The sequence below is a fragment of the Filicampus tigris genome, chromosome 13, assembly GCF_054856515.1.
Source record: "Filicampus tigris isolate MCC_2025a chromosome 13, RoL_Ftig_1.0, whole genome shotgun sequence".
In the NCBI taxonomy this organism is placed as follows: domain Eukaryota; kingdom Metazoa; phylum Chordata; class Actinopteri; order Syngnathiformes; family Syngnathidae; genus Filicampus; species Filicampus tigris.
The window spans coordinates 13,689,286-13,712,770 of NC_141229.1; the positions used below are offsets into that span (position 1 = coordinate 13,689,286).

The 23,485-nt window shown below is 41.9% G+C and overlaps 4 protein-coding genes across 7 annotated transcripts in view; 2 read left to right on the top strand and 2 right to left on the bottom strand.

Moving 5' to 3' along the window:
- The first annotated feature begins 32 nt into the window (after window positions 1-32).
- pld4 (phospholipase D family member 4) lies at window positions 33-4,641 on the top strand. Of its 3 annotated transcripts, none has more exons than XM_086049400.1 (10): window positions 33-260; window positions 332-459; window positions 679-862; window positions 933-1,053; window positions 1,133-1,260; window positions 1,326-1,526; window positions 1,624-1,763; window positions 2,724-2,889; window positions 3,697-3,793; window positions 3,873-4,641. In XM_086049400.1, exons 1-10 carry the CDS (start codon window positions 192-194, stop codon window positions 4,073-4,075), a joined length of 1,437 nt encoding a protein of 478 aa, XP_085905526.1. In that variant the 5' UTR covers window positions 33-191; the 3' UTR covers window positions 4,076-4,641. The 3 variants fall into 3 exon arrangements, with proteins under 3 accessions (XP_085905526.1, XP_085905527.1, XP_085905528.1); XM_086049401.1 differs by having other exon boundaries at window positions 363-459; XM_086049402.1 differs by lacking the exon at window positions 1,326-1,526.
- A 1,132-nt stretch (window positions 4,642-5,773) lies between these two features.
- srp14 (signal recognition particle 14) lies at window positions 5,774-8,214 on the top strand. Its single transcript, XM_086050494.1, has 5 exons — window positions 5,774-5,935; window positions 6,581-6,653; window positions 6,774-6,886; window positions 6,982-7,014; window positions 7,478-8,214. The coding sequence occupies exons 1-5, from the start codon at window positions 5,912-5,914 to the stop codon at window positions 7,565-7,567; spliced, it is 333 nt and encodes a 110-aa protein (XP_085906620.1). The 5' UTR covers window positions 5,774-5,911; the 3' UTR covers window positions 7,568-8,214.
- xgb (x globin) lies at window positions 7,825-14,679 on the bottom strand. The gene is made up of 5 exons (XM_086050493.1): window positions 14,234-14,679; window positions 11,428-11,535; window positions 10,266-10,386; window positions 9,333-9,413; window positions 7,825-8,396 (listed from the first exon to the last, which is right to left on the bottom strand). Exons 1-5 carry the CDS (start codon window positions 14,416-14,418, stop codon window positions 8,280-8,282), a joined length of 612 nt encoding a protein of 203 aa, XP_085906619.1. The 5' UTR covers window positions 14,419-14,679; the 3' UTR covers window positions 7,825-8,279.
- A 616-nt stretch (window positions 14,680-15,295) lies between these two features.
- LOC147137673 (pleckstrin homology domain-containing family G member 3-like) overlaps window positions 15,296-23,485 on the bottom strand; it is a 31,822-nt gene continuing 23,632 nt past the window's right edge. For both annotated transcript variants that reach the window (XM_086050187.1, XM_086050189.1), the window contains exons 11-19: window positions 23,160-23,246; window positions 23,037-23,067; window positions 22,795-22,896; window positions 22,644-22,676; window positions 21,911-21,921; window positions 20,646-21,002; window positions 19,861-19,959; window positions 17,952-19,302; window positions 15,296-16,685 (exon numbers count right to left, since the gene is read on the bottom strand). In XM_086050187.1, the coding sequence (XP_085906313.1) occupies window positions 16,039-16,685; window positions 17,952-19,302; window positions 19,861-19,959; window positions 20,646-21,002; window positions 21,911-21,921; window positions 22,644-22,676; window positions 22,795-22,896; window positions 23,037-23,067; window positions 23,160-23,246 (2,718 nt within the window). In that variant the 3' untranslated portion in view covers window positions 15,296-16,038. The remainder of the gene's footprint in view (window positions 16,686-17,951; window positions 19,303-19,860; window positions 19,960-20,645; window positions 21,003-21,910; window positions 21,922-22,643; window positions 22,677-22,794; window positions 22,897-23,036; window positions 23,068-23,159; window positions 23,247-23,485) is intronic.

Consider the following 23,485-nt stretch of genomic DNA (forward strand, 5'->3'; position numbering starts at 1 on the left):
AGAGGAAGAAGTGCATATTTGAATACTTTTAAGTGGGGCACTGTGTGCGTTAGCTTCATGCGAGTTGTCCCTCTTAAGCAAAATATTTTGTTTTGCTTCCTATTGTTTCTGTTTTTATTTTAGTGATTTTATTTCATTTTTTTTTCCATTAAATCCACAGTCAACATTCTGCTTTCGTTCTGGACTTCATTATGTCAATTGTGGATGGAAGGATGAGAATGCCCATGCACAGTAAACTTCATGAAAAACAAAGCAAAAAGGTATGTTGTCCTCAATTCTGCAACTATATACTAAGTTTTTTACTATTGAACTTCTTTTTATATCACATCAGGAGCCAACCCGTTGCATGACTTCAATTGCAGTTTTGACCTTTGTGACCATCCTGGGGGTCCTGCTTGCTATTGCTGTGATGGAAAGACCCCAGGCCTCCCAAAAATTTGTCTCTTTGAACCAGTGCAGGTAACAAGCAAAATAAAAGTTGCCGTGTTTAGCTGTCAATGAAACCGTTTTATTGTACTAAGGGGGTGTTGGAAAATTCTTTCAAAGAGCAAACCTGTAATTCGTGGGAATGACCTGGAAATTTGCAACACTGACAAACATTTTTCACGGGAAATTGGCGGGGAAAATAAAACAGAACAATCTGACCTCATTGCAATCTGACTATTTTAACCCTTTCAGTATGGTTCTTGTGGAGAGTATTCCTCAATATGTGCAATACAAAGGCAACGTAACAACTGGGATCCCTTTGGAGAAAGCTTGGAAGAAGCTCCTCTCAATAGCAACAGAAAAGCTGGAAGTGGTTTCTTTTTACTGGACGTTAACTGGAGAAGACATCAACATCAACTCCTCCTCTGATGGACCTGTAAGTACAATCTCTCAAGGGGTAAGATCTCTGTAGCTCTCACACCGACGCTTGACTCTGGCAACAACAGGGACGGGAAATCTTCGAGCAACTTCAATCGCTTCCCTCCAGGAACGTCTCAGTCCGAGTGGTGACCAGCCTTCCTTCCCTCAACACAAACTCCACTGACTTAAAGATCCTAGCTGAGAAAGGTGTCTGACTGGAGCACAATGGCTTTGAGCACACATTGTACCAGCTTCTCACCAGCGTCCCTCCATTCATCCTCTGCAGGTGTTGACGTACGCAAGGTGAATTTTGGCCGTCTGACAAATGGTGTGCTGCACAGCAAATTTTGGATAGTGGACAGACGCCATGTGTTTATCGGTAGCGCAAACATGGACTGGAGGGCTTTGACAGAGGTAAACCTTGCTTCATGAAACACAGCGGAAGCGTAACCCGTTTAAGCACACGTGTGGCTGCGCAGGTAAAGGAACTGGGCATGGTCATCTACAACTGTTCCAGTCTTGCAAGCGACCTCTATAAGGTCTTCTTGTCTTACTGGGTGATGGGAGAGTCCAACAGCTCCATGCCAGTATCCTGGCCTCCCAGCTTTGACACTGACATCAATAAAGAGCACCCCCTCTTGGTGAAACACGATAACATCACCAGCAGACTCTACATTGCAGTCAGTTTGTCTCATTTCCCCTTTTTTCAGGACAAAGACCTAAATGCAGCTTCATGTCAAAAATATATATTGGTGACTTTTGTTATTTTGCATCAAGAGTTCTCCACCATCGTTCTGCCCTGAATCACGGACTCTGGACCTGGAGGCCATTGTTTCCATCATCTCGGAAGCGCAACACTTCATTGACGTAGCCGTCATGGACTATACACCCAGCATACGCTTTCAACATCCAAAAAGGTCAACGACACTATGAAATATACATTTTGTATGTATACAGGGGCATTTACACTAAATAAGAGTATTGTGTTCAACTTTATTTCAGTAGTTCACATCAAAAAGTTGTATATTATCTAGTAGACTCAGTACACAACAAGGTTAATGAAAACTAAATAACTAAAATTAAAGTTGAAAGAACATTTTTTGTCAACAAAATAATTTAAAAACCAACTGAAGCTACAGTTTACATTCATACAACTAATTAAAACTATAATTATAGCTAAAATGTACTTTGTTTTTTGTCTTTGTCATTTCAGTTTATTATTCATTATTATTCTGTTTTTCTTTTCTGTATAATGCGTACAACCAAAATAAACCATTAATTCATTCAGTTTATACGTAAGTTTTTGAGGTTTATTTAAAATACATTTGTTTTGGTATGACCGTTCAGTCATACAGAAAAAAAAAAGATGAACATTTTTTTTTGTTTCATCTTTCAGTCCACAAATATTCCCCCCCCCCAAAAAAAACTAAAAAGTAAAACTAATACTAAAACTAATAAAAACTAACAAATATGCTCTAAAAATGGAAATGAAACTTAAAAAGAAAAAGTCAAAACGAAATTAAAACTAACTATAATGAAAAATCTTTTAACCCTGACTGAAATATTTAATGATTTTATTTTTTAGGATTTTGATGCTTACAGCTATTGAAAACTACATCTCAAGAAATTGTAACATTACATCAACCAATTTTTAATATAGAATGTGGTTAGGATTCACCATTCTGAAAAGCATTTTCCTATTGCATGTGTTTTTGAGTGAATCTCTAGTCTAATACAGATGTAGCGAAAGCAAGAGCTTCACTTTTAGAATTTAACTGCTGAAATGTGATTTATAAGGTATGGGCTATAATTTATTGAGATGCACCTGTACATCAAGCTATGTCTTGGTTTATTTACTCACTTCATTGTTCTTCCAGGTACTGGCCCGTTATTGATGACACCATCCGGGCAGCGGCATTCGAGAGGAGAGTTAAGATCCGAATGCTTATCAGCTGCTGGCCTAACTCCTTTTCAGGAATGCTCCCCTTCCTTCAGTCCCTCGTTTCCTTAAACAGCGTCAAGGACCACATCAGCATTCAAATTGTAAGGAATTAAGGCGTGCTGCTTTAGGCATGGGTTTTTGTTTATTAAAAAAAAAAAAGAAAAAAGGAAGTCAACCCAAACATATTTTTTTCAAGAATATGTTGCCAGCAGCCCCACTAGTTGAAACTAGTTGTCTTTTGTCGACTGAAAATGACATCACAACTGCTCACAACGACCTATCACGGCTGACCTGTTTTCTGAATCTGAGCTGTGATTGGTCATTTTGAGCAGTTGTGATGTCATTTTCTGTCGACAGATGACAAAATGGCCGCCCCCGGAGATGGCTAAAAATGAGTGGATTAAGACTTATTCCACAAATGCAGTATTTATCAGAATGCCTTGTTTCAACTAGTGGGCTTGCATACAACATCCATTATCTATACCGCTTCTCCTCACAAGGGTCGCGGGCGTACTGGAGCCTATCCCAGCTGTCTTCGGGCAGTAGGCGGGGGACACCCTGAATTGGTTGCCAGCCAATCGCAGGGCACACAGAGACAAACCAACATCCGCACTCACAATCACACCTAGGGGCAATTCAGAGTGTCCAATCAACCTACCAAGCATGTTTTTGGAATGTGGGAGGGAACCGGAGTACCCGGAGAAAACCCACGCAGGCATGGGGGGAACATGCAAACTCCCCACAGGGGGGCCGGAGCCTGGATCGAACCCACAACCTCTTAACTGTGAGGCGGACGTGCTAACCAGTCGACCACCGTGCCGCTGCATACAACATATTCTTGAAAAAAAATGTTTGCCTTGACTTCCTCTTTCAGGTCATCAATTTCACTATTTGTTTTTGCTGTTTAGAAGTTATACATTCTGCCTGTTGGAAACCAGACTAACATTCCCTTTAGTCGAGTCAACCACAACAAATACATGGTGACTGACAAAGTGGCTTATATCGGTGAGTAAACTGCCCCTTTGCCTTCGAGACTTATTTTGCAGGAGTGTGATCAATTATTAATGGGATCAGTGCTACGCAGGCACGTCCAACTGGGAAGGGGAATATTTCCTGACCACAGCTGGAGTGGGACTAGTGATTTCCCAGCATGCTCCCCACTCTATATGGAAGAGAGAGGCCGTGCAGTCTCAGCTCCAGGCGGTGTTCAACAGGGACTGGTACTCTGAGTTTGCAGTGAACCTCACTGACCTGGGCCACGACGCAGACTGTGCACTGTCACCATGAGAAAGGAGAAATGTTTTTTATACATGCGTATATACAGTAGTATGTTTAACTACATCTTAATATCAGCAATCTAAATGAAGTCCATGAAGCTAAAATTGGTGCGTTAGTTGAGTTCTCTCTTTTCTTTTTAAGTTTTCCTGTTTGAACGTACTCTAAGCTTTTTTTTGTATTTTTATTGAACGTGTCCATGCCTGGAATACACGATTACTGATTTCAGTTGCCTGTGCAGATGGAAAGTGTGTGTGTAGGGGGGTGGTGGTTGTATATTTGGCTGTGTGTTAGATTGAGTAATGATATTGCACACAGGACAGTACAATATTGTAAGTAGTCCGAAACTTGAGCACACAAACTGACAACTGTGCATGTTTTGAAGAACATCGTCATGTGTGGGGTCTCTTGGTTACGGGAGGCTATATTTGGATTTTTTTTTCTAGAATTCTTGTATTGAGGATACAAACTAGAAAAGAGCTTTGCTTTTAACTTATAAATATAAAAGCACCATATACATCTGATGCATTATTATTATAATAAAGCCAAGATAGTACATCTTGATATCTTATACAATATATATCAGGTGAATTATTTGATATCCAAATTCATTGATGTTTGTAGTTTTTGCTCTTTCTGTGGAAATGACACTGAAACAATATGACTGTGACCACTAAGCAATTTTGGTCTGATTTAATGGTTTATTACTTTTAAGATTCCAAAACCCCTCTATACTCTCAATCTGAAAGATATTGTTTGCTATCATAGTAGTAACCCAAGTGATAACAATTTTGAATATTTAATTAATTTTATAGTTATTTGTGCCAAGTTTCTATTCACAAACAAAGATTTTACAGATCTGCCGGATTACCCCCCCCCCAAATGTTGTTTGATAGTTATCAGTTGATAATTGATTTACACGCAAGACAAGGCAAGTTTATTTGTATATCACATTTCATGTACAAGACAAAGTGCTTTACATAAAATATTTACAAAAGCATTACAGAAAGAGAAACAAAATATGAAGACATTACAAAAATAACAATAAAATAATAATAATAATAAAACAAAAATAATTAGATTAAAATCAAGTATCATCCTAGATCAATTCAAAGGTAGCGTGCAAATCGGAATTAAAACAAGAGAATAAACTACATTTTTCATGATTCATGAGAATGCTGCCGTAAACAAAAATGTTTTCAGCCCTGATTTAAATGAACTGAAAGTTTGAGCACACCTCAGGTATACAGGTATGACATGAACGGATATAATGTTAAAATAATTATTCATGTATGATAATGTTTAAGGGCGGCACGGCGATCGACTGGTTAGCACGTCCGCCTCACAGTTCAGAGGCCGTAGGTTCGATCCCGGCCCTGGCCTGACTGTGTGGGGTTTGCATGTTCTCCCCGTGCCTGCGTGGGTTTTCTCCGGGTACTCCGGTTTCCTCCCACATTCCAAAAACACGCATCTTAAGTTGATTGGACTCTCTAAATTGCCCCTAGGTGTGATTGTGAGTGCGGATGTTTGTCTCTGTGTGCCCTGCGATTGGCTGGCAACCAATTCAGGGTGTCCCCCGCCTACTGCTGGGATAGGCTCCAGCACGCCCCGCGACCCTTGTGAGGATAAGCGGTATCGATAATGGATGGATGGATAATGTTTAACTTGTGCGGTTGTTTGTTGATTGAGTCAAAAAAAGGAGGGTGATAGTTGCATGCTCCGGGCCACGAGTTGGCGCTGTGGTGAACGAATGCGATGTTGGCGGAAGTAGAATTGTCAAGGTAGGAAGAAAAGAGCTGTTAGCTTTCGGCCGCTGAACTAACGCTACGTCTCATTAGAGTCACAAATATGGTGCTGCTTGAAAACGACTCGGTAAGCAGCAACGTTGATTTGATGTATGTGTTATTGTCAGTGAATAAACGCGTTCAGCCGACAGAATCTAATCGAATTAACATAAGTCTCATTCGGCAAACGTCAGTCAGTACTGTAGACTAGCGAGCACTGACTTAAATCAAATGTAACAAAGTGAAACGCGGTTTATGTGTTTCAATTTTTTTCCTGTTTTGTTTTTGGCAAATCTTAAAACAAAGCCTTAAAGTCTAGCGATGCAGAAAAACTACCTTCGGAACATGCTGAAAGTATGGTCGAAAAACAGGAAATGTTTGTATAAACCCTTTTCTTCATCCAAACTCGGTCCATTAGTAACGATACAGCAAGCCAGAGTTAAATGGGCAACAATGTTCAATACTGTATTCAAGTTTTTAATCAACTAAAAAAATGTGAATTTGAGAAAATTCCACAATTTCGAAATTTCTGGGCCATAGGAAATTGCCTGCCTTTGCCTACTTAATGGTAGGTGGAACCAAGACTGTTACCTAGCTTCCAAAATTTTTACACTTGGTAACTTCTTTGACATCTTAGTTCACATGTATGTGTGCTTGCATGTGTGTGAGCGAGTGACTGAGCAAAGTAGTAGTGCGTGCTGTATCATTAAAAGCTCATTTTGGTTTCTTGTAGTTCCTCACAGAACTCACACGCTTGTTCCAGAAGTGCAGATCTTCCGGTAGTGTTGTCATCACTTTGAAAAAGTGTAAGTAGGCCTGATGCTTGCAGTCCAATTGAACACGTTCATTTTACATGCATTTTTTTCTAGTGGGAAGACTAGTTACTGTATTTGAACAATTTGGCTGCTACATGTTTTGTCCTCCAGATGACGGGAGGACCAAGCCGGTGCCCAGGAAAGGCCACTCGGAGTCCTTTGAGCCTGCAGACAATAAATGTCTACTCAGAGCTTCTGATGGCAAGAAGAAAATAAGCACAGTGGTGAGCTTATTGTTGAATTTGAATGCCTTGTTTGTGTTTTGTGGCTCCTGCCTAACTATGTGCAGCTTCTCATCAAATTTACATTTTCCTCTTAGGTCAGCACCAAAGAAGTAATCAAATTTCAGATGGTACGTTTTGGCATTTTTTTTTTTTTTGTGAGTTCTTAACTTATTACTAAACGCTAATTTTTAGATAAGCTTGAATTGACAGTGCTTGCCATTAACTGCTAGTTTTTCCATTTAATTTCTGTTTATTTGAAAGGGACAATGTACATTAATGAACACTGTACAATACCTATGTAAAAGTGCAAAAGTTAGCAATAGATGATTTGCATTTGTAGTCTGTTGGGTTTGATGGCGACGGTGAGATGGTGTAGGTGTAGCGCCCCAGTGAATTAACCAAGTGTTGTCAAGAAGGAAGAAAAACATGCCAGCTGTGTGTGTGTGTATGGCGATAGTCTGTAAACAAGAAACCTAAACACCTTTATGTGTGCAGTTAAGGGCCTTCAAATAAATGCCATCTGCAATTATTTAAGGAAGTCCCTGATGTTGAACAATGTGCTTGTATACTGATGGGAGCAACTATTTGCAGGCGTACTCCAACCTCCTGCGGGCGCACATCGACGGCCTGAAAAAGAAAGACAAGAAGAGCAAAAGCAAGAAGACCAAAGCCACCCAGTGAGCAACTGACTCAAAGGCTCATGAACTGATCCCGTTCTAATGTCAGAAGATTATCCGTGCTCATCCATCCAGTGACCACTTTGATATTTTGTGTCGTCGATGACTGTTCCGTGCCATCTGGGAGGATTGTTTTGTACCGCACAAATCAAACTTTGGAGAAGATCCACACTGTTGGATGCATTTTCTTTGGTTCAGTGGCTACGCTCCCTATTTATGTTCAAATTAGGATCATCAAGGCAGTTGCTTTCTAGATTTGACTTCTTTTTTTTTTTTTTTTTTTTTGAGGGATGTTTTTAAATGTACCAATTTGTCACAAGAAGTGCATTTAAGAGTTTTACTAAAATCACATTTCATGAGTTTCAATTAGTTTTATTTTTTGCAATGGAATAAGTACAATGGTTATAGCATCCTTCTTATGGAAATCTAAAGCCGCCTGGCCCTCTTACTTTGTCAAACAAAAAAAATTCTGTCGAAAGCTTCAGTTCATTGAAAATGCGAATCGGACTTCAGCCAGGAGTTAAATTGCACAGAATCACGTACAAGTTTCAGATATACTGAAAGGCGCGTTTGACTTCTGGATGGAGAATCCTGAGCGTCCGGTGCTGCGTGCCGTGTAAGTTGACTAATAAAGTGCTGTTGAAAAAGTCACTGTAGTGTTTGGGTCCTTTCTGCTATAGAAGGGCCATCATGTACACCAAGAATGAGTGAGCCTCTCATAGTGCTGTGTTCCCCTTGTCTCTTCTTTCCTTCGGCGAGGCTGCCGCCTGGTTCTGTCTTTCCTCGTTCTCGTAGCCTTTCTTCATCAGGCGGGTCACGTACTGGAACATAGTCTGGAATCGACCACACACGGGCAACAATACTTTCGACCACAAGAGAGCAGCACTTACTCGATAAAGACGTGTAAAGTGGTGAGTCTGAAAATCACCGAGTGAACTAGTTGGTTTCGTTGGTCACGTGGCACATTCTTAATCTTCTTAATATATTCTTATATTGCGTTTGTGGAATATGAGTTAAACTGCAAAATCCACTCGTTTTTAGCCATCTCAAGAGGCGGCCTTGTCGGTGATACCGACTGGAAAGAAGTATGGACAATACTGAACAATTTTTTTTTGTAATAAATAAGGTGAAAGACGTGTCATATACAATTATTCACAAATGTTATCCTGTAAATCATTATATGAATACAATTTAAAAGGGACATTTTGAACTGTTCTTACTGTGGAAACCACCATGAGACTGTTCAGCACCTCTTCTGGATCTGTCACACTCACACTCCACCACTTTTTGGAGGGACTTCAGTAGATTTATTATTGGACAACTCTACATGGACTTTACTTTGAAATGGGAAGATGTTTTGTTTTTTTAGGAGTCAAGAGAAAAAAAGATGTATTCTTTATTATAAATGTGTTACCCATCCCTGCTAAATTCCATCTTCACAAATGCAAATATAGTGACCAGAAACCACATGTGAAACACTTTTATAATGATACTGAGTCTTATATAAAAGTGATCAGTAGCTCACTGAACAAAAAGACAATAAAAACAATTACTATTTGTTCTAAAAAATAAAGTTTTTTAATGTATGTAAGGTGTTTATACCCCCTGACATGTATTGTTTATTGTAAGTTTTTTGTATACTTGTTCTTCAAATTTAATGAATAAATAAAAAATCTCAGGAGGTGGCCATTTTGTCGACTGAAAATGACATCACAGTTGCTCAGGTAACAACCAATCACTGGCATTCAAGGAGGATGCGCGCTTCTCACCTTCCAAGCCTCCTCCAGCTCAGCGGTCCAGCTGTCCTTCAAGATGGGCTGCACGGCACTGATGAATTCTGCTCCGACATACTGTCAAGATGTTGTGAAATGAAATGATGGTTAACGGTCAGGGCTAGCGAGGACGTACGCTGAGCTACAACTGAAACATTTGTTTCAAGAAACTGTAGTTATTCATTCTTTATGGATGCTAGATTTTTCTGTCCAAACTAATCTGCCAGCGATGAAATCAACCCAAACACATTTTTTTCAAGAATATGTTCCCATGCAGGCCCACTAGTTAAGTTAAGCAACAAAACACACCCCTTTTTAGCTATCTCAGGGGGCGGCCATTTTGTCACTTCTGTCGACTGAAAATGACATCACAACTGCTGGCTCTGGTAACGACCAATCACGGCTCAGCTTCAGAAAACAGGTCAGCCGTGATTGGTCGTCAACTGAGCCCTGAGTAGTTGTGATGTTATTTTCAGTCGACAGAAATGACAAAATGGCCGCCCCCCGAGATAGCTAAAAAGGGGTGTGTTTTGTTGCTTAACTCAACTAGTGGGCCTGCATGGGAACATATTCTTGAAAAAAATGTGTTTGGGTTGACTTCCTCTTCAGCTGTTAGACCTAACTCATCAAAAAAGTGCAATCAGCGTCACTGGCGAGTCCGATGTACTTTATCTTTTTAATTAGGTTTTTTTCATTTTATCAGATGAATATTGATTCTGAACTGTCACATTGAGCTTTTTTATAGTATTGATCGTTTGTAACTTTCTCTAACTGCAATGCGATAGTCATGGCAATGAGAGGTGGATTAAGTCGGGTGAGTCCCCCACTGCGCGGCCCTCCACTGAGTTGAAACTCAATCAGCGGCATTGAATTATGCCATAGAGTCAGCGGCGCGGCGCCGACCGAAAGAACAGATCACCGAGGACTTACGCTGTAGTATTTCGGAGGGGCGTTGTAGTGGTAATGGCTTTTTCCCAGCTCCATGGCCAGGGCCTCAAGTCGCTCCAGTTGGTCCAACCTGGCCACACTTTTCTCAATAAAAGACATGACTCTGAAAATGAAGAGAAAAGAGTGGTCTTGATCAATTTGAATCCGAGAGTGGCGCAGCAGCTCCGCGGCGGAAGGCTGCTGACATTTCATGCTTCGGCTGCTCAAATGGCGATGCGACTTTGAATGCGCATCCACACACTTGCACAAGTCAAGCCAGTGTGTGCGTGCCACTGAATGCAACGCAAGCTTATGCACCTTTATCTCCACAGGAAATAATTGGCTGCCTCAGACAAACTGGCAAGCCACTGGAGTGGGAATTTATAATTATTTGACAACTTGCACTGCAATGCCTGCAGCATGACTTCACGTTTCATCTCATTCAATGAAACGTAGGATAAGAGAATAAGACATAAGTTGCGACCAATTGATCTGCATTTTATGTCTGTGATGGTAGCACAAAACTAGCAGTTAAAAAAAGAATGGAAATTAGAGATGAAATTGAAGTAACAATGCTCAGTTTTGATTGATTGCTTTGGTTTACATTTTTATGACTCTGCCATTGTGAGTTCCACAGAAGTGCTGCCTTTTTAGAATCAGACTATGACCAAATTGATTTTGCATCTGAAATATTGTATTGGAAACTGTACAGTAATATTTGCAGTGGTTGTTGTAACTGTTGTTACCCTGGAATCTGAATTTTAGTATTGTCAAGTCACCACCCACTCTTATAGAACAATAAAAAAATAAACTGTTCCAAAATTTCCTTTGAAATCGTACGTAGTAACATTTCTGATTCATGCCTTTCAACAACAACAGAAAACATTTTACAAATAAAAGGCAAGTCTGTTCCGGGATGCATGTTTTTATTGTACTAACGTATATTCAACTGAATACACCAAAGAAATTACATTCGAACATTAAATATTGAGTATTTGTAGTGCATTTCATTGAACGTAGCTACTAGCTAGGAATGAATTTGCAAATCATTTTAATCTGGTTTCATTTACAATTTACACAATGTCCCAACTTTACTGGAACTGAGGTGTGTATAATGTGTGAAAATGGAGTTCAGGCTTCAGGTTTGACTGACCATGTGACTTACCGTAGTCCGTGTGCTCTGAGTTCGCGGCCGGTCCGCAACCTCTCCAGGTCCTTGACATCTCGGAACAGGAAGAACACGTCCTTGCATTCGGGGTGGGTCTCGAAGAGCCTGTTACCAAGACGACGGCATCAAGCAGACGTGGGTGAAGCTGTGAGAGGAGCAGCCTGTCATCGTTAGCCCCTCCCGCCCGTCAATCTGCAACACTGTGTTGCGTGAACGCTTTTTATTGCCAATTTGGTCCACCGTCTTCTACTTTGTCACTCAAGAGGTCATCATGTGTCATGTTGTGTTGTTATTTCACCTTCCTAATCATTGATGCCTTTACGTGTGCTGCCAACCAATCAGAAAACATTCTGCTCTCCTGCTGAGCTGCTTGATATTAGTCATGCACCCACAATGCATCACTGACGTGGTGACTGTGAGGCGGTCGCAAATACTCACTGGCCGCATCATTAGGAACACCTCACGTAACTATGCAAAGTCAGCAATATTATACTGTCAAAGAGGAAATAACGGCCAATTTCTTTATTTTTGCTGTAGCCTGGGAACATTTGGCGTCAACACCGAAAGATGAAAATAAGACGAGATCAACAATTATTATCAGCTATTATTTGATTTTCATTCATAGACGGCTCTCTGGTTTTCATGTTGGTTCTAACTAGTGTAAGTCTTATGTTTCTAAATCTGAAAACAGAGTGTGGACATTTGGTGCTATTTGTTTTTGTTTTTATTTTAATCAATTTAATAGGACACAGCTGTCCATCACGTACTTTTGCTCAAATGAAACATTCAACCAAAAATTCACTGCTGTCTCCCAAGTTATGTGGTAGTTCCACATTTAAATACTTGAAAATAAAAACAGAATTGTCTATCTCCTTTGGAGATGCTTTTATCCATAACATTGATGATGTGTTCACTATTTGTCCTAAACACACACACTTGTCAGAGCAGACATTTATTTTTATTCAATCGTCACCCTCCCGTCCCTAACCTTGTCATTACACTGACACTGCACAGCGCTACCGCTTATTTATCCTTCTTTGTGTGTTTTCCCCCTCTTTTGGAGACGTACTCGCTCTCCTTCACACAATGCGCCACTGTAAACGCTCACATGGAATTTTAATTGGCGCTGCATATGTTCAGGCATATGTCTATCTGAGCTAAAACGATACAAGAAAGCATCTTTGTAGAGGGAGATGAAAGTCTACTTTCATAATAATAGTCACGGCGAGGCTCTGACGTAGCCACAAGCGGCTCATCCATTCCCAGGCTAACACGCTAAGGTCACACTGAGGACGCATGGCATTAATTGGGCTCCAAGCCAAGTGACCTATACAAGCCCTGTGCTCTACATCCAACAGCTGAGGCCTAAACATCCACCACGTCGTTTCACATGTACAGTTCACTCACTGGCCACTACATCAGACAGCCGCGCCATTAGCCAGTACAAGCGCTAGCGTCAACAACAAAGTTAAGGTAAAGGTTGTTATCACATTTCTGATGTACTCCTATTAATACCCTTAAAAGTCTCATATTAATAATGATCATTTCTAAGAAAGTTTTAAAAAAAAATGCATTACAAGGTTCATTTTGTGAACCCATACAATATTAAGGTTGGGGTCCATTCAAAATATTAGAAACAGCTCTATGTCCAGTCACCCTAATAAACATTCAATTGACATCTCTCTGCCATTATTATCTTCATAAATATTTTTCTCCTGCCTCATTAGCTTTTGCAGGTGGGCTGAATAAAATGGGAAGATGCTTTATTTCCCATTCATGTTTCACCCACACACTGATCAATACATTACTGTTGCCATTGATGGTAAAGAGCCGCAGAGCCAGAGCTGTACGTTATGTAATGTTAAGATTGGATGCGTTGTTATTACTGCAGGCTTTTGAGCAATAAATGGCGCACTGCAGGGTCATCATGATGGAGTATGTTGGCTTGAATGCAATATGTCAGCCAGTAGGTCAGCACACAATAAAATTGGTCACAAATGGAAGGCAACATCTTGCATGATTTGGAATATCTGCAGAGAATTCCACAGATGCATTATGTTAAAAGGTCAAGATTCTGTACTTGCTGTTCAAGTGGTTAGGATATGTCTGCCTCACTGTTTTGAGGTTCTGGGTTAGAATCTTGAATCGGAGTTTGTTCTCCCCATGCTTGTTTTCTCCAAGCTTGTATTCCAAAAACATGCATGGAAGGTTCGTCAAAGACTTTAAATCGCAGGTGTCAAAGTCAAGGCCTGTTTTGCTTGACTTTCCGCTTTTGCTTCCTGCTTTAGCCCATTGCATCACATCATGGGGCTCACCAAGGCAAATGAAATGTATATATAGTGTATATAAATCACGTTTGTAAAATATGAGACATCGCATATTGCATATTTTTTTGTTTTACTAGTGACATAGTGGAAATAGGTGGAATGAATATTTACTATGAAAGTCCACTTACTGTGTGCACCGAAATTTCTTACGTCCCTAAAATTTCAGGTTAGGGGCCACTCTGCTCCTAGTTTTTAAAAAGTAAGTGTGAAGCCCTGACAGATTCTTTTACAATTTGTATTTAGACCAATTGTAAATTTGTTCTTCAAATGCAGTTAATATAAATGAATTGTGGCAGAGTATCAAGGGATCCAAGAATACTGCATCCATGTGAACATGGCAGGACGGCCACCCCTGGCCACCACGTAACTCTGCCCCTGAATGGATGAATGTTTACTAAACGTATGTGATCTGAATTTTGCAGTTTTATGCCCATGCAACAACGACTTAGTCATTTAATAGGCGTCAACAGGCTTACCTGACAAATACTATGATACCAACTTTTGCTATGTCGTCCCTGATAACTTTCCACGAGTCCTTGATCATGTCAATCTGGTCTAGGCTGGGATGTCCTCCTCCTCCTCCACCACCATCACCAGCATCGTGAGTGCTCTTTTCTCCCAAGTCTCCAGTTTCAGCCAAGCCAGATATTGCACAGCCCATTCTTCATAAAGAATAAAACCTGTTTTTCCCCACTCCAAAAGTACGAAAAAAAGTTCAAGACAAATGATGGTCAACAGGAGCGCACCCGCGCTGTTGCTTCTCGTCATTTGGCGGCGAAGTGCGCGTCTGTGGTTTCCGCTCTACTTGTAGTCGCTCAACTACAGCTAGCCGATATGACACACGTCAAAATAAAATAGACACCTTTGAGGAGAACGGATGTTCTTTTACGGTGATGGTCGGTTCGCGCTAACATCCGGTGTAGCTCGCACTACTGTTAGCAAAATTGACGCTCGGTTTTTGAAGGCAAAGCTGGGGTTGTTTGGCGCGCTACGTCACGCGGCTCGCACGCACGTACACGCGCACATTTCTATAGTGTATTTTCTGCTGGCCCCATTAGCGTCCAAGATCAATGCAGTACTTACGTTTGCATTATATTATGTTGAACAACTACTGATGAATTGCAGACAACCTACTTATCAGGACCCTCAAAGACTACGCTTAATTTGGAAAATGGAGAATTCACTATATGCATGAACAATATTGGCATAATTGCTACAAAGAGAGCTTGAGTGTTAAATGAATAATGAAACATTATAAGAGAGCCATGTTAAACTGTAACGACACTAAAAAAAAAAAAAGTTGTCAAGCTGTTGTGCACAATTGCAGTTTTCCATGTTGACAATATTAAGTTGATATACCGCTGAACAAACAAAATACAATTGTGTAGAATCTCTGACATACAAATGTTATTTTGAGTGCAGATCAAACTTGTATTCGCAATAATTGATTGTAATGAGCAAATGCCAGGCAAGATATCTTGTATTCACATTATTACTCCATTATGAATACTTCATGCATGCATACAGCAGTCAGTGCATTTGAGACTAATACAAATAAGGTTTATTCATGAATGCAGTCTTCTCATAGACGCCTCAGAAAGATGCGGACTATATACATCATGTGAATACTGTATGGGCATCAGTCCATGACAGCAGTGACCAGCGGCCACCTGCCATTGCCGTTTGTATTGCAAATATGGCAAACTTCAAGTAGTCTTTCTGGAACAGAAAGCTTTCAAAAGGAGTTCATACAGTCGCTATTTACATGCCTACATTTGCCCCAAAATAAAGCTTCATAAATATTAACTCAATAAAAATATACATTTGAGGGAAAATAATAAAGCTCCAGTGATGCATGAAAACAGCTGTAATTAGTCAAATGACTGCTGTCACAAAAGGATTTTTACATTGATGGCCAACAAAGGAAATTCTTTGGTGCGCGGTCAGCTTAGTTGAGGTAATCTTCTCACATCCACTTGTTATGCTTTAATTGTGATAGTATTAAATCGCCAACAGTGAGTGAGAACTAAACAGAAGCCTATCATCACAATAGTAAGGATCCTAATAAGGGGATAATCAACACATTTACATCCAATGAGTTGGGAAAAGTCCCAAATGTACAAATATTGCAACACACGTGTTTTTTTTAAAGACATTGTTTCCCCACATTGCATGGACCAATAACATCCCTTCTCAAATCATCGCTGGGTGAGTCCAATGCGGACTGCACTGCACAGACTAGTTGTAGTCATTCCCTGTAAGTAAAGATAAATATTAGCAGTTAACATGTTGACGAGCTGGTGCTTAAACTCTGGAACTTCTCCCGTAAACTCTTCACCAGGTGGCTTTCCGACGTCTTGGCTGAACTCAGAGCAGCTGACTTGCCGGGACATCTCAAGCCGTCCTCCAGTTGCTCGTCTCCTCCTGCGAGGACGCTGCATTGTGCGGTGGTCAGAGACGCCGGACTGCTAGCACAGCAGGTCCGAACGGGTTCCTGCAGGTTCTGCACTTCATGGAGTGGCAGGGATCCAAGCATGTGCTCCAGCGAGCTCCACCTGCACAGCAGCTTGGACCGGGGCCGAGGCCAGTCTTGGTCCGCCCTCTCCTTGTACCAGATCTCGGGTTTTGCCGCTGGACACTGCGGCACGTCTTTATGAGGGTCTGTGTGAGAGCAACAATTGCACTTTGCCGGGGAACATTCTAGTGAGTCGTTTGAGGAGTCGCTGTCAGGTCTGTTGGGGTTGTATTTGGAGCACAGCTCTTGCACGTCAGGCCAGTGGAAATTCTCCAACTGGGGGCTTTGCGGGTCGGTCAGCGTGCTGCGGGAGCTGGCTGCAGAACTTGGAGTCTGGACCGGACTTGGTGTATTCACCTCATGGATGACCATCTCTTCACAAGCGGTCAAGGGCAGTCTCAGGTTGGGTTTACCTGCACACATGAAATACAAACACATAGTAGAGCATATGCGTTCAATCTGCTGCCATCCATTTTTTTTGTTTGTTAAAACACTTGGCTGGCTTAAACCACCTTTTTTTTTTTTTTTTTTTTTTTAAACCGCACAGTACAGTAAGTGATATGTGCCAGACCCACAATTGGTGAAAGTTTGCCATACAGAGAAATCATGCTAAAAATGTATTTGAACATCTGCTAACTTACTGTTACCATTGAATGTAAAAAGCATTAAAACCTTCAATTTGTACTTTAACACACACAGAGCAACATCACTTACAAAGGAGACAATGTTACACACAGGCATACAGTACATAGAAAAAGTCTACCCATTCTTCTTCAAATGCCTTTTTTTTTCTTTTTTTACTTTTCATCAGGAGGACAAAGTCAGATGCGGATGTGCATGTGTGCACACCCTCATAACCGGAGATGTGGCTGTTTAGAATTAACCAATCACACTTATTTTAAATGGGAGTCAGCACACAACTGCCACCATTTCGTGTCTCTGAAATTGAACAGCTGAACAGTATTAGAGGGTATCCCCTAAAGTTCAGCTGTTCAATTAAGCTTTTCTTGAAAAATTCGTACTCGCATCTTTCAGAACAAGCCATAGTCTACAGAGAGATTTCACAGCATCGGAGGAATTTAATTTTTTAAAGGTATCAATCAGGAGACAAAAGAATTCCCAAGGTATTAAATACTGGCCACAGTGAAGATAATAACCATTAAGTGGAGAAAATGTGGCACAAAAGTGACTGATGTTCCTTTAAAATTGATGGAGAACAAAAATAGTAAGGGAGGCTGCCTCACTGATGAAACTGCAGGGATTTCTGGCAAGTACATGTGACAACAATCTCTCATCATTTTGATGGGCCATAGACACTTGTGCAGTTGCAACGCCAGTCACTTGCAATTTGATTTGGAATCGTAGCCAAACTACAAGTTGCGTCAAAAGGTTCAAAGACTGGTGTCAAAAAAGAGAAATATTTCAAATCCAAACTACGAGTTTTCCCCTACAACTTTACTTTGCCAGCTCCTCGACTCACTTCTTTTCCTTGTCACCAAGATGGTGGCCATGTAATACTTTTCATTGCTTTAAATTGAGCACAAAAAAAAAGCAAATTGATGAGTTTTTCAGAAAATCACCAAAAATCAAATTAAAAAAAAGGATTATTAAGCGAATTGGCAAATGCTAACCTCCGACTATTTGGGGTTCACTGCTTCACAAAGGCACCTCGCATTTACCTTTTTTCTTGACCTTCTCCTCGAAGACAGCAGGCATGTTCTTGGGTCCTTGTTGACCGCAGGCTTCCCGGTTCCTCTGCCAGACCATGGGTCGGTTGTTTTTGATGCGCTGGCTGTACTGACGTGCCAGTTGGAACACCTTATTCTTCATCTTGCCCATGTCCTGTAAGATCTGGTCCTCGTCAACACTGGCTCTGAAGCTAATGATCCTGGGCAGCTGGACCAGACTCTTCCCTTGAGTCACAGAGGTCGGAAGCTGCTTGCACTCTTGAGCCGAGTCGGTCTCTTCCGCCAGAACATTTGAACCATCAGACGAGGGACTTGTTTCACTCGCTTCTAGAATCAGGGATGTTTGCTTTTTGAGTTTACGTCCTGAGGAGTTCAAACAGTCAAAGAGTATATTTTTCTCATCTCCAGTCTGCGGGACGTCCTCCTCCGATTCCATGTCTTGCCAAACTTTGATCATCTCTGATGAAGGTCGGAAGTCTTCATCTGTGGTAGAAGAATCCGTGGCACTGGGTGATCTAGTCTTCACTTGTTCTGATCTCTCTGATTCAGCCGCGTTTGGACTCTTTTCTAAGCCCGGAAGGTCAAACACAGACCAAGAAGTAGGCCTGTATCGGGAGAGGACTTTCCTGTGGACCGGGACCGCGTGCTGGTCTGGAATATTGTTAAGCTGTCGGCTCAGGTGCCTCACCAGCCCGGCTGGAATGTAGGATAGACTTTCCCTGCGCTTGACGCTGAAGTTGGCGTCTTGGTGCTCGGCGTGCTCATAATATCTCCTGATCTTGTGGATCAGGAGGAGATCCTGTTTGGAGAGGGTGGACCGACGTTCCCCTTCAGTGAGGGCGGGTTCACGCACGGGTGGCTCAGTCTCAGGAGTCGGAGAAGGCGACACAATTGGTGACACTCGGGACTTTTCTTCAGAGTCCGTGCAGGTGGAGGGGCTTATGAAGACTTCGTTAGGGGTCAAAGGTGACGAGCAGGCCAGGGAGCCCAGATCCTCAGAGACCAGGCTGCTGCGCCTGGATAGGCCAGTGATGAAGCGTTCGGCGATTACACTCGCTCGGTCTAACACCGAACACGGTAGGATGCTCAAACTCCCGGCCACGGCCTCCTCTTCCTCCTCCTCGGAAAGCTCGCGACTCATTGGCGCGCTCGTTTCCTCCACTCGAGGACCCGACGAGTCGCTTCCTCCCTCCTCTTCTTCGCCAGTTTCTGGAAAAATCGCAGTGGACTCTGGAGAGGCGGCCTCTTGCGCTGGGGAGGGGCGGCCCGGTGACTCGGGCAGTCGATGGATGTTTTCTGCTTGGGGGACACGGTCCGAAGGGTGCAGCTCGTCCAAATGGACCTGAAATATGACAAATATGTTTGCGAAAAAGGGATGCAATTAAACATTGGAAAACGGAGAAAGTCTGAAAGCACTCTGCGCTCGCCATTATCTTAATGGACCATTTCAAAGTCAACCAAGCAGTCGAATCAAAAGCATCTGCAACTTGATGCTTTTGCTTTTACGTTCAGAGGCTCAATTGAGTTTCATTAGGATGACCTAACCTATGACGACTAAGTGCATTTTGCATTTGCACTGTGCTCTCCAAACATTCCACTTCAAATAAATATATTCACAGTGCTGATGAATTTGTTTCTACGTGTTACCTGCTATTTTGGAGTGCATGACGAGCAATTTGGAGATAAGCCCTGGAAAATAAGCCTGATGTGCACTCTGCTCAGAAGAGTAAGAGCTGCAGTTGGACCCAAAACGCTGACTGCAGGAGAGCAGTACTAATACGGTGCCACATGATTTAAAAGGGCCTCGGTGAAATGTGGCGCTCCTGCAAAACTAGATACTAGATAGATAGATAAAACTAGATCTGCCTATTGTAGCAGAGAATGAGCAAGACTTATTCACCGAGCCAGTATCTCTCTGGTTGTCTTCATGGCTGGGAGTTTCTCGAGTCTCCTTTCTCGGCGTGTCAGTCAACTGAGCGGAATCGCTGACTTCGTCGTCCTGAAAGAGTAGACGCAAATACAAAACATCTCATTCAAAATCTTTTAAAAATGCAAGTGGTGCTCAACAGAAGTATAATTATTGACAGAGACACTTGAAATTGATTCAAGTAGCCTTTGATAAATATTAAAACTCTTCCAAATGAAACGACACATATTCACAATCCATTGTGCTATAACAGCGCAGGTGATCATGAAAACTCGGAAGGGAAAATGTTGATCAAAGAGCCGGCCAAATCTTGCGCTATTATAAGCATTTAATACACCGGCTGCATTCACCTTTGAAGTCAAGCAGAGCACATTCTGTCAACGGTTGTCATGCAAATGAGGACACAAATTTCATTTAAAAGTAATCATGAAACACAGCATGCTGACACTGACACTGGACAGACGAGAAAAACAAGATAAAAGCGTGCAGAGATAGACGCATGCAAACAAAGACCATGAGCCGCATGTTGCCCCTCTGTGATCACATCTACCAGTGCGGGCGCGCTTCAGCCCACCAGAACATGAATACAACCTGACTCATTCATTGTACATAGCGCACATGCAGCTGTTAGTGGGATGCGTACATACAAACGGAGTGGGACGAGGGCCACCGTGGGCGAAAAGAGGGGTCGAGAGGAGCGGTGAGCGAGCGGAACGTAGCCGGAAACGGCAAAGCCGTGGGTGGCTGGAAACCCTCACCGTTGTGAAGTGAGAAGAAAGCAAAGCCCGGGCTCTATAGTGCCAGCAGGAGATGGCTGCCAACACCGAGCTGGCAAAGTCGGCTACCTGCTCGTCACCCATCAGTAAATCCTCCTCCTTGTAACTCTCTTCCTCCTCATCCTCATGTTTGTCCCGTCCTGTCATCGGAGGCTTCAGGCTGCCCTCACCAGGTGAGGAGCGCACTTCTGCCCGAGTGGAACTTAGCTGCAGCACAGCGGCCTCCGCAGCAGGCCTCTCATCCAGGGGCTCGCTTGGACTGGAGGCCGGAGTCCTGACACTTGGGGCAGGCTGAGGCGGGTGCCTGTCCCACAGCAGGGCACTCTCACTCTCTGCATGCTGTGTGTGAGGTCACAGACACTTGTGATGTTCTTAATGGGACGGAGTCATTAAAGCGGAAGTCAACACAAACATATTTTTTTCAAGAATATGTTCCCAGCAGGCGTTTTGTCTTCTGTCGACTGAAAATGACATCACAACTGCTCACAAGGACCAATCACGGCTGACCGGTTTTCTGAATCTGAGCCGTGATTGGTCGTTGTGAGCAGTTGTGATGCCATTTTCAGTCGACAGAAGACAAAATGGCCGCCCCCTGAGATGGCTAAAAACGAGTGGATTAACACTTATTCCACAAACGCAATATTTATCAGAATGCCCTGTTTGAATTAGTGGGCTTGCGTAGAACAAACATATTTTTTTTCAAGAATATGTTCTTTGCAGACCCACTAGTTGAAACAAGGCATTGCGTTTGTGGAATATGAGTTAAGCAGGAAAATCCACTCGTTTTTAGCCATCTCAGTGGGTGGCCATTTTGTCACTTCTGTTGACTGAAAAAGACACCACAACTGCTCACAGCTGTGATTGGTCGTTGTGAGCAGTTGTGATGTCATTTCCAGTCCACAGAAGTGACATAATGGTCGCCCCAAGATGGCTAGATTTTGCTGCTTAACTCATATTCCACAAGCGCAATATTAATCAGAATGCCTTGTCTCAACTAGTGGGCCTGCATAGAACATATTCTTGAAAAAAAATGTTTGGGCTGACTTGCTCTTTAAGCTGAGATATGATTTGGTGGTCCATGGAAAGTGTCTGTATGTTTTGTAAAAATGAATTTTGGCTGTTCTTATCAAAGTCATTTCGACATTGGGATTAAAATTTGACAATGTGCAAACCATATTTTAGCAGCACAGCACACTACTGTGGATAGATTGTGAATACATGTGCCGGTGCACATTTCCAACACTTACCTTCATAACATCTGTATAGGGCGGAGAGAAAACAGAGAAGAGCAGTAATTAGCAAAAGATGATGTCCTGATTTTCTCAAGTTCAATATTTCATGCGCAAATAAGACGAGTATCACATGCATCTTGTGCAATTACGGTCGTGATGCAAGCAGTGATTGAGCCGACCAGTGGCTAGTCTGGCCCAGACTCATGGGAGGCCTTGTGATTAGATAAATGTCAATTACAAAGCATCCTTCTCTCAAACTGAACATGATGCAATTATCCAGGTTGTGATGACTGAGATGGCAAGGTTGACATGAAAATTGCATCTTCATTACATCGGTGTGCAAAATGGATGTAAACTGGGAGCAATAGACTATAACCGTGGGACAAGAATACAAAGGTTTTCTATTTCATAATGGACAATTATGACAAATGTGAGCAGATCCGAGGGCAAAGCTGAATTTGCGTGTTGAAAAGAGCTTGTGAAGGACGGAGCCTTGCGCCAATGCCATTTAATTAACTTCATTATGGGTGAGGCCAGTGGAGTGGGAGTGGGTGTGCGTCTTTTGATCTGGTTAGCAACCATCTTTGCGTGCAAACAAAGCACAAGTGCGATGGCAATTTGAAAAGCTCTTCTATGATACGAACCATCACGTTGGTTCGATAGCTTTCTAGGCCAGTAGAGAAAATTTGCATCTACATAACGCTACTATAAACACGTTTGACAAATATGATGTGAACGATATACTGACCTTTTGTACTTTTTATGATTTGTTTAGCAGGTTCTAAAAGAGATGGGGGGACAAAAAAGGCAATTAATGCCATTACCAAACACTACGGTTATTTATGTGAATATATTCAGATGGGCTTGACGGGTACAAAATGGGGTCTACAAACTTTTACCTGATCTCCTCCTCCCATTCCATCCTGTAAGATGGAAGTTATCCGACTGGTAGGAATCTGCTCTCTTCTCCCTCTCTGGACTACAGTGGTACTTCCCAACACCTAAGTAGGACAAGGACGATCACCACACTCATTTTACTTCACAATTACAATTTGTTTACAATATGAATAGACACAGAATGCAAATTAACATAAAAACAAATCCACTTCTTGAACAATCACAATTCTCTAATCATACTCACAATTAGAACTGTCCACGATAGCTTCTTTTGCCTAAAATATGAGCGGAATTAGAGAGTTGTGTCACAAAACGTTTGGGAAAGTGAAGAGATGAAGTTATACAGTGAATGGACATTGTTGTGTACCTTTGGCGGAACAATGGCGTTGTGGTTCTCGAGAATGAGCCTCTTGATGTGATGGGCCCAGAGACGCTTCTCTTCTACAGATTTGGCCTACAACAATAAACCCTTGTCTATGTCATTAAAGATACAGATGGCGCATGCTGGCATGACAACACAAAACACAATGCAGCACACTAGCAGCATCCTAAACAAACTGTTGATTAGCGTGATCATTCTTAAAAATAAAGGAGACAAAGGAAGTGAACACTCAGGCCTGTTTTTCTCAAGTAAAAAAATGACAGTGATAAAAAGTATCAAAACAATACAGTACAATTACAGTGAAAAAATAT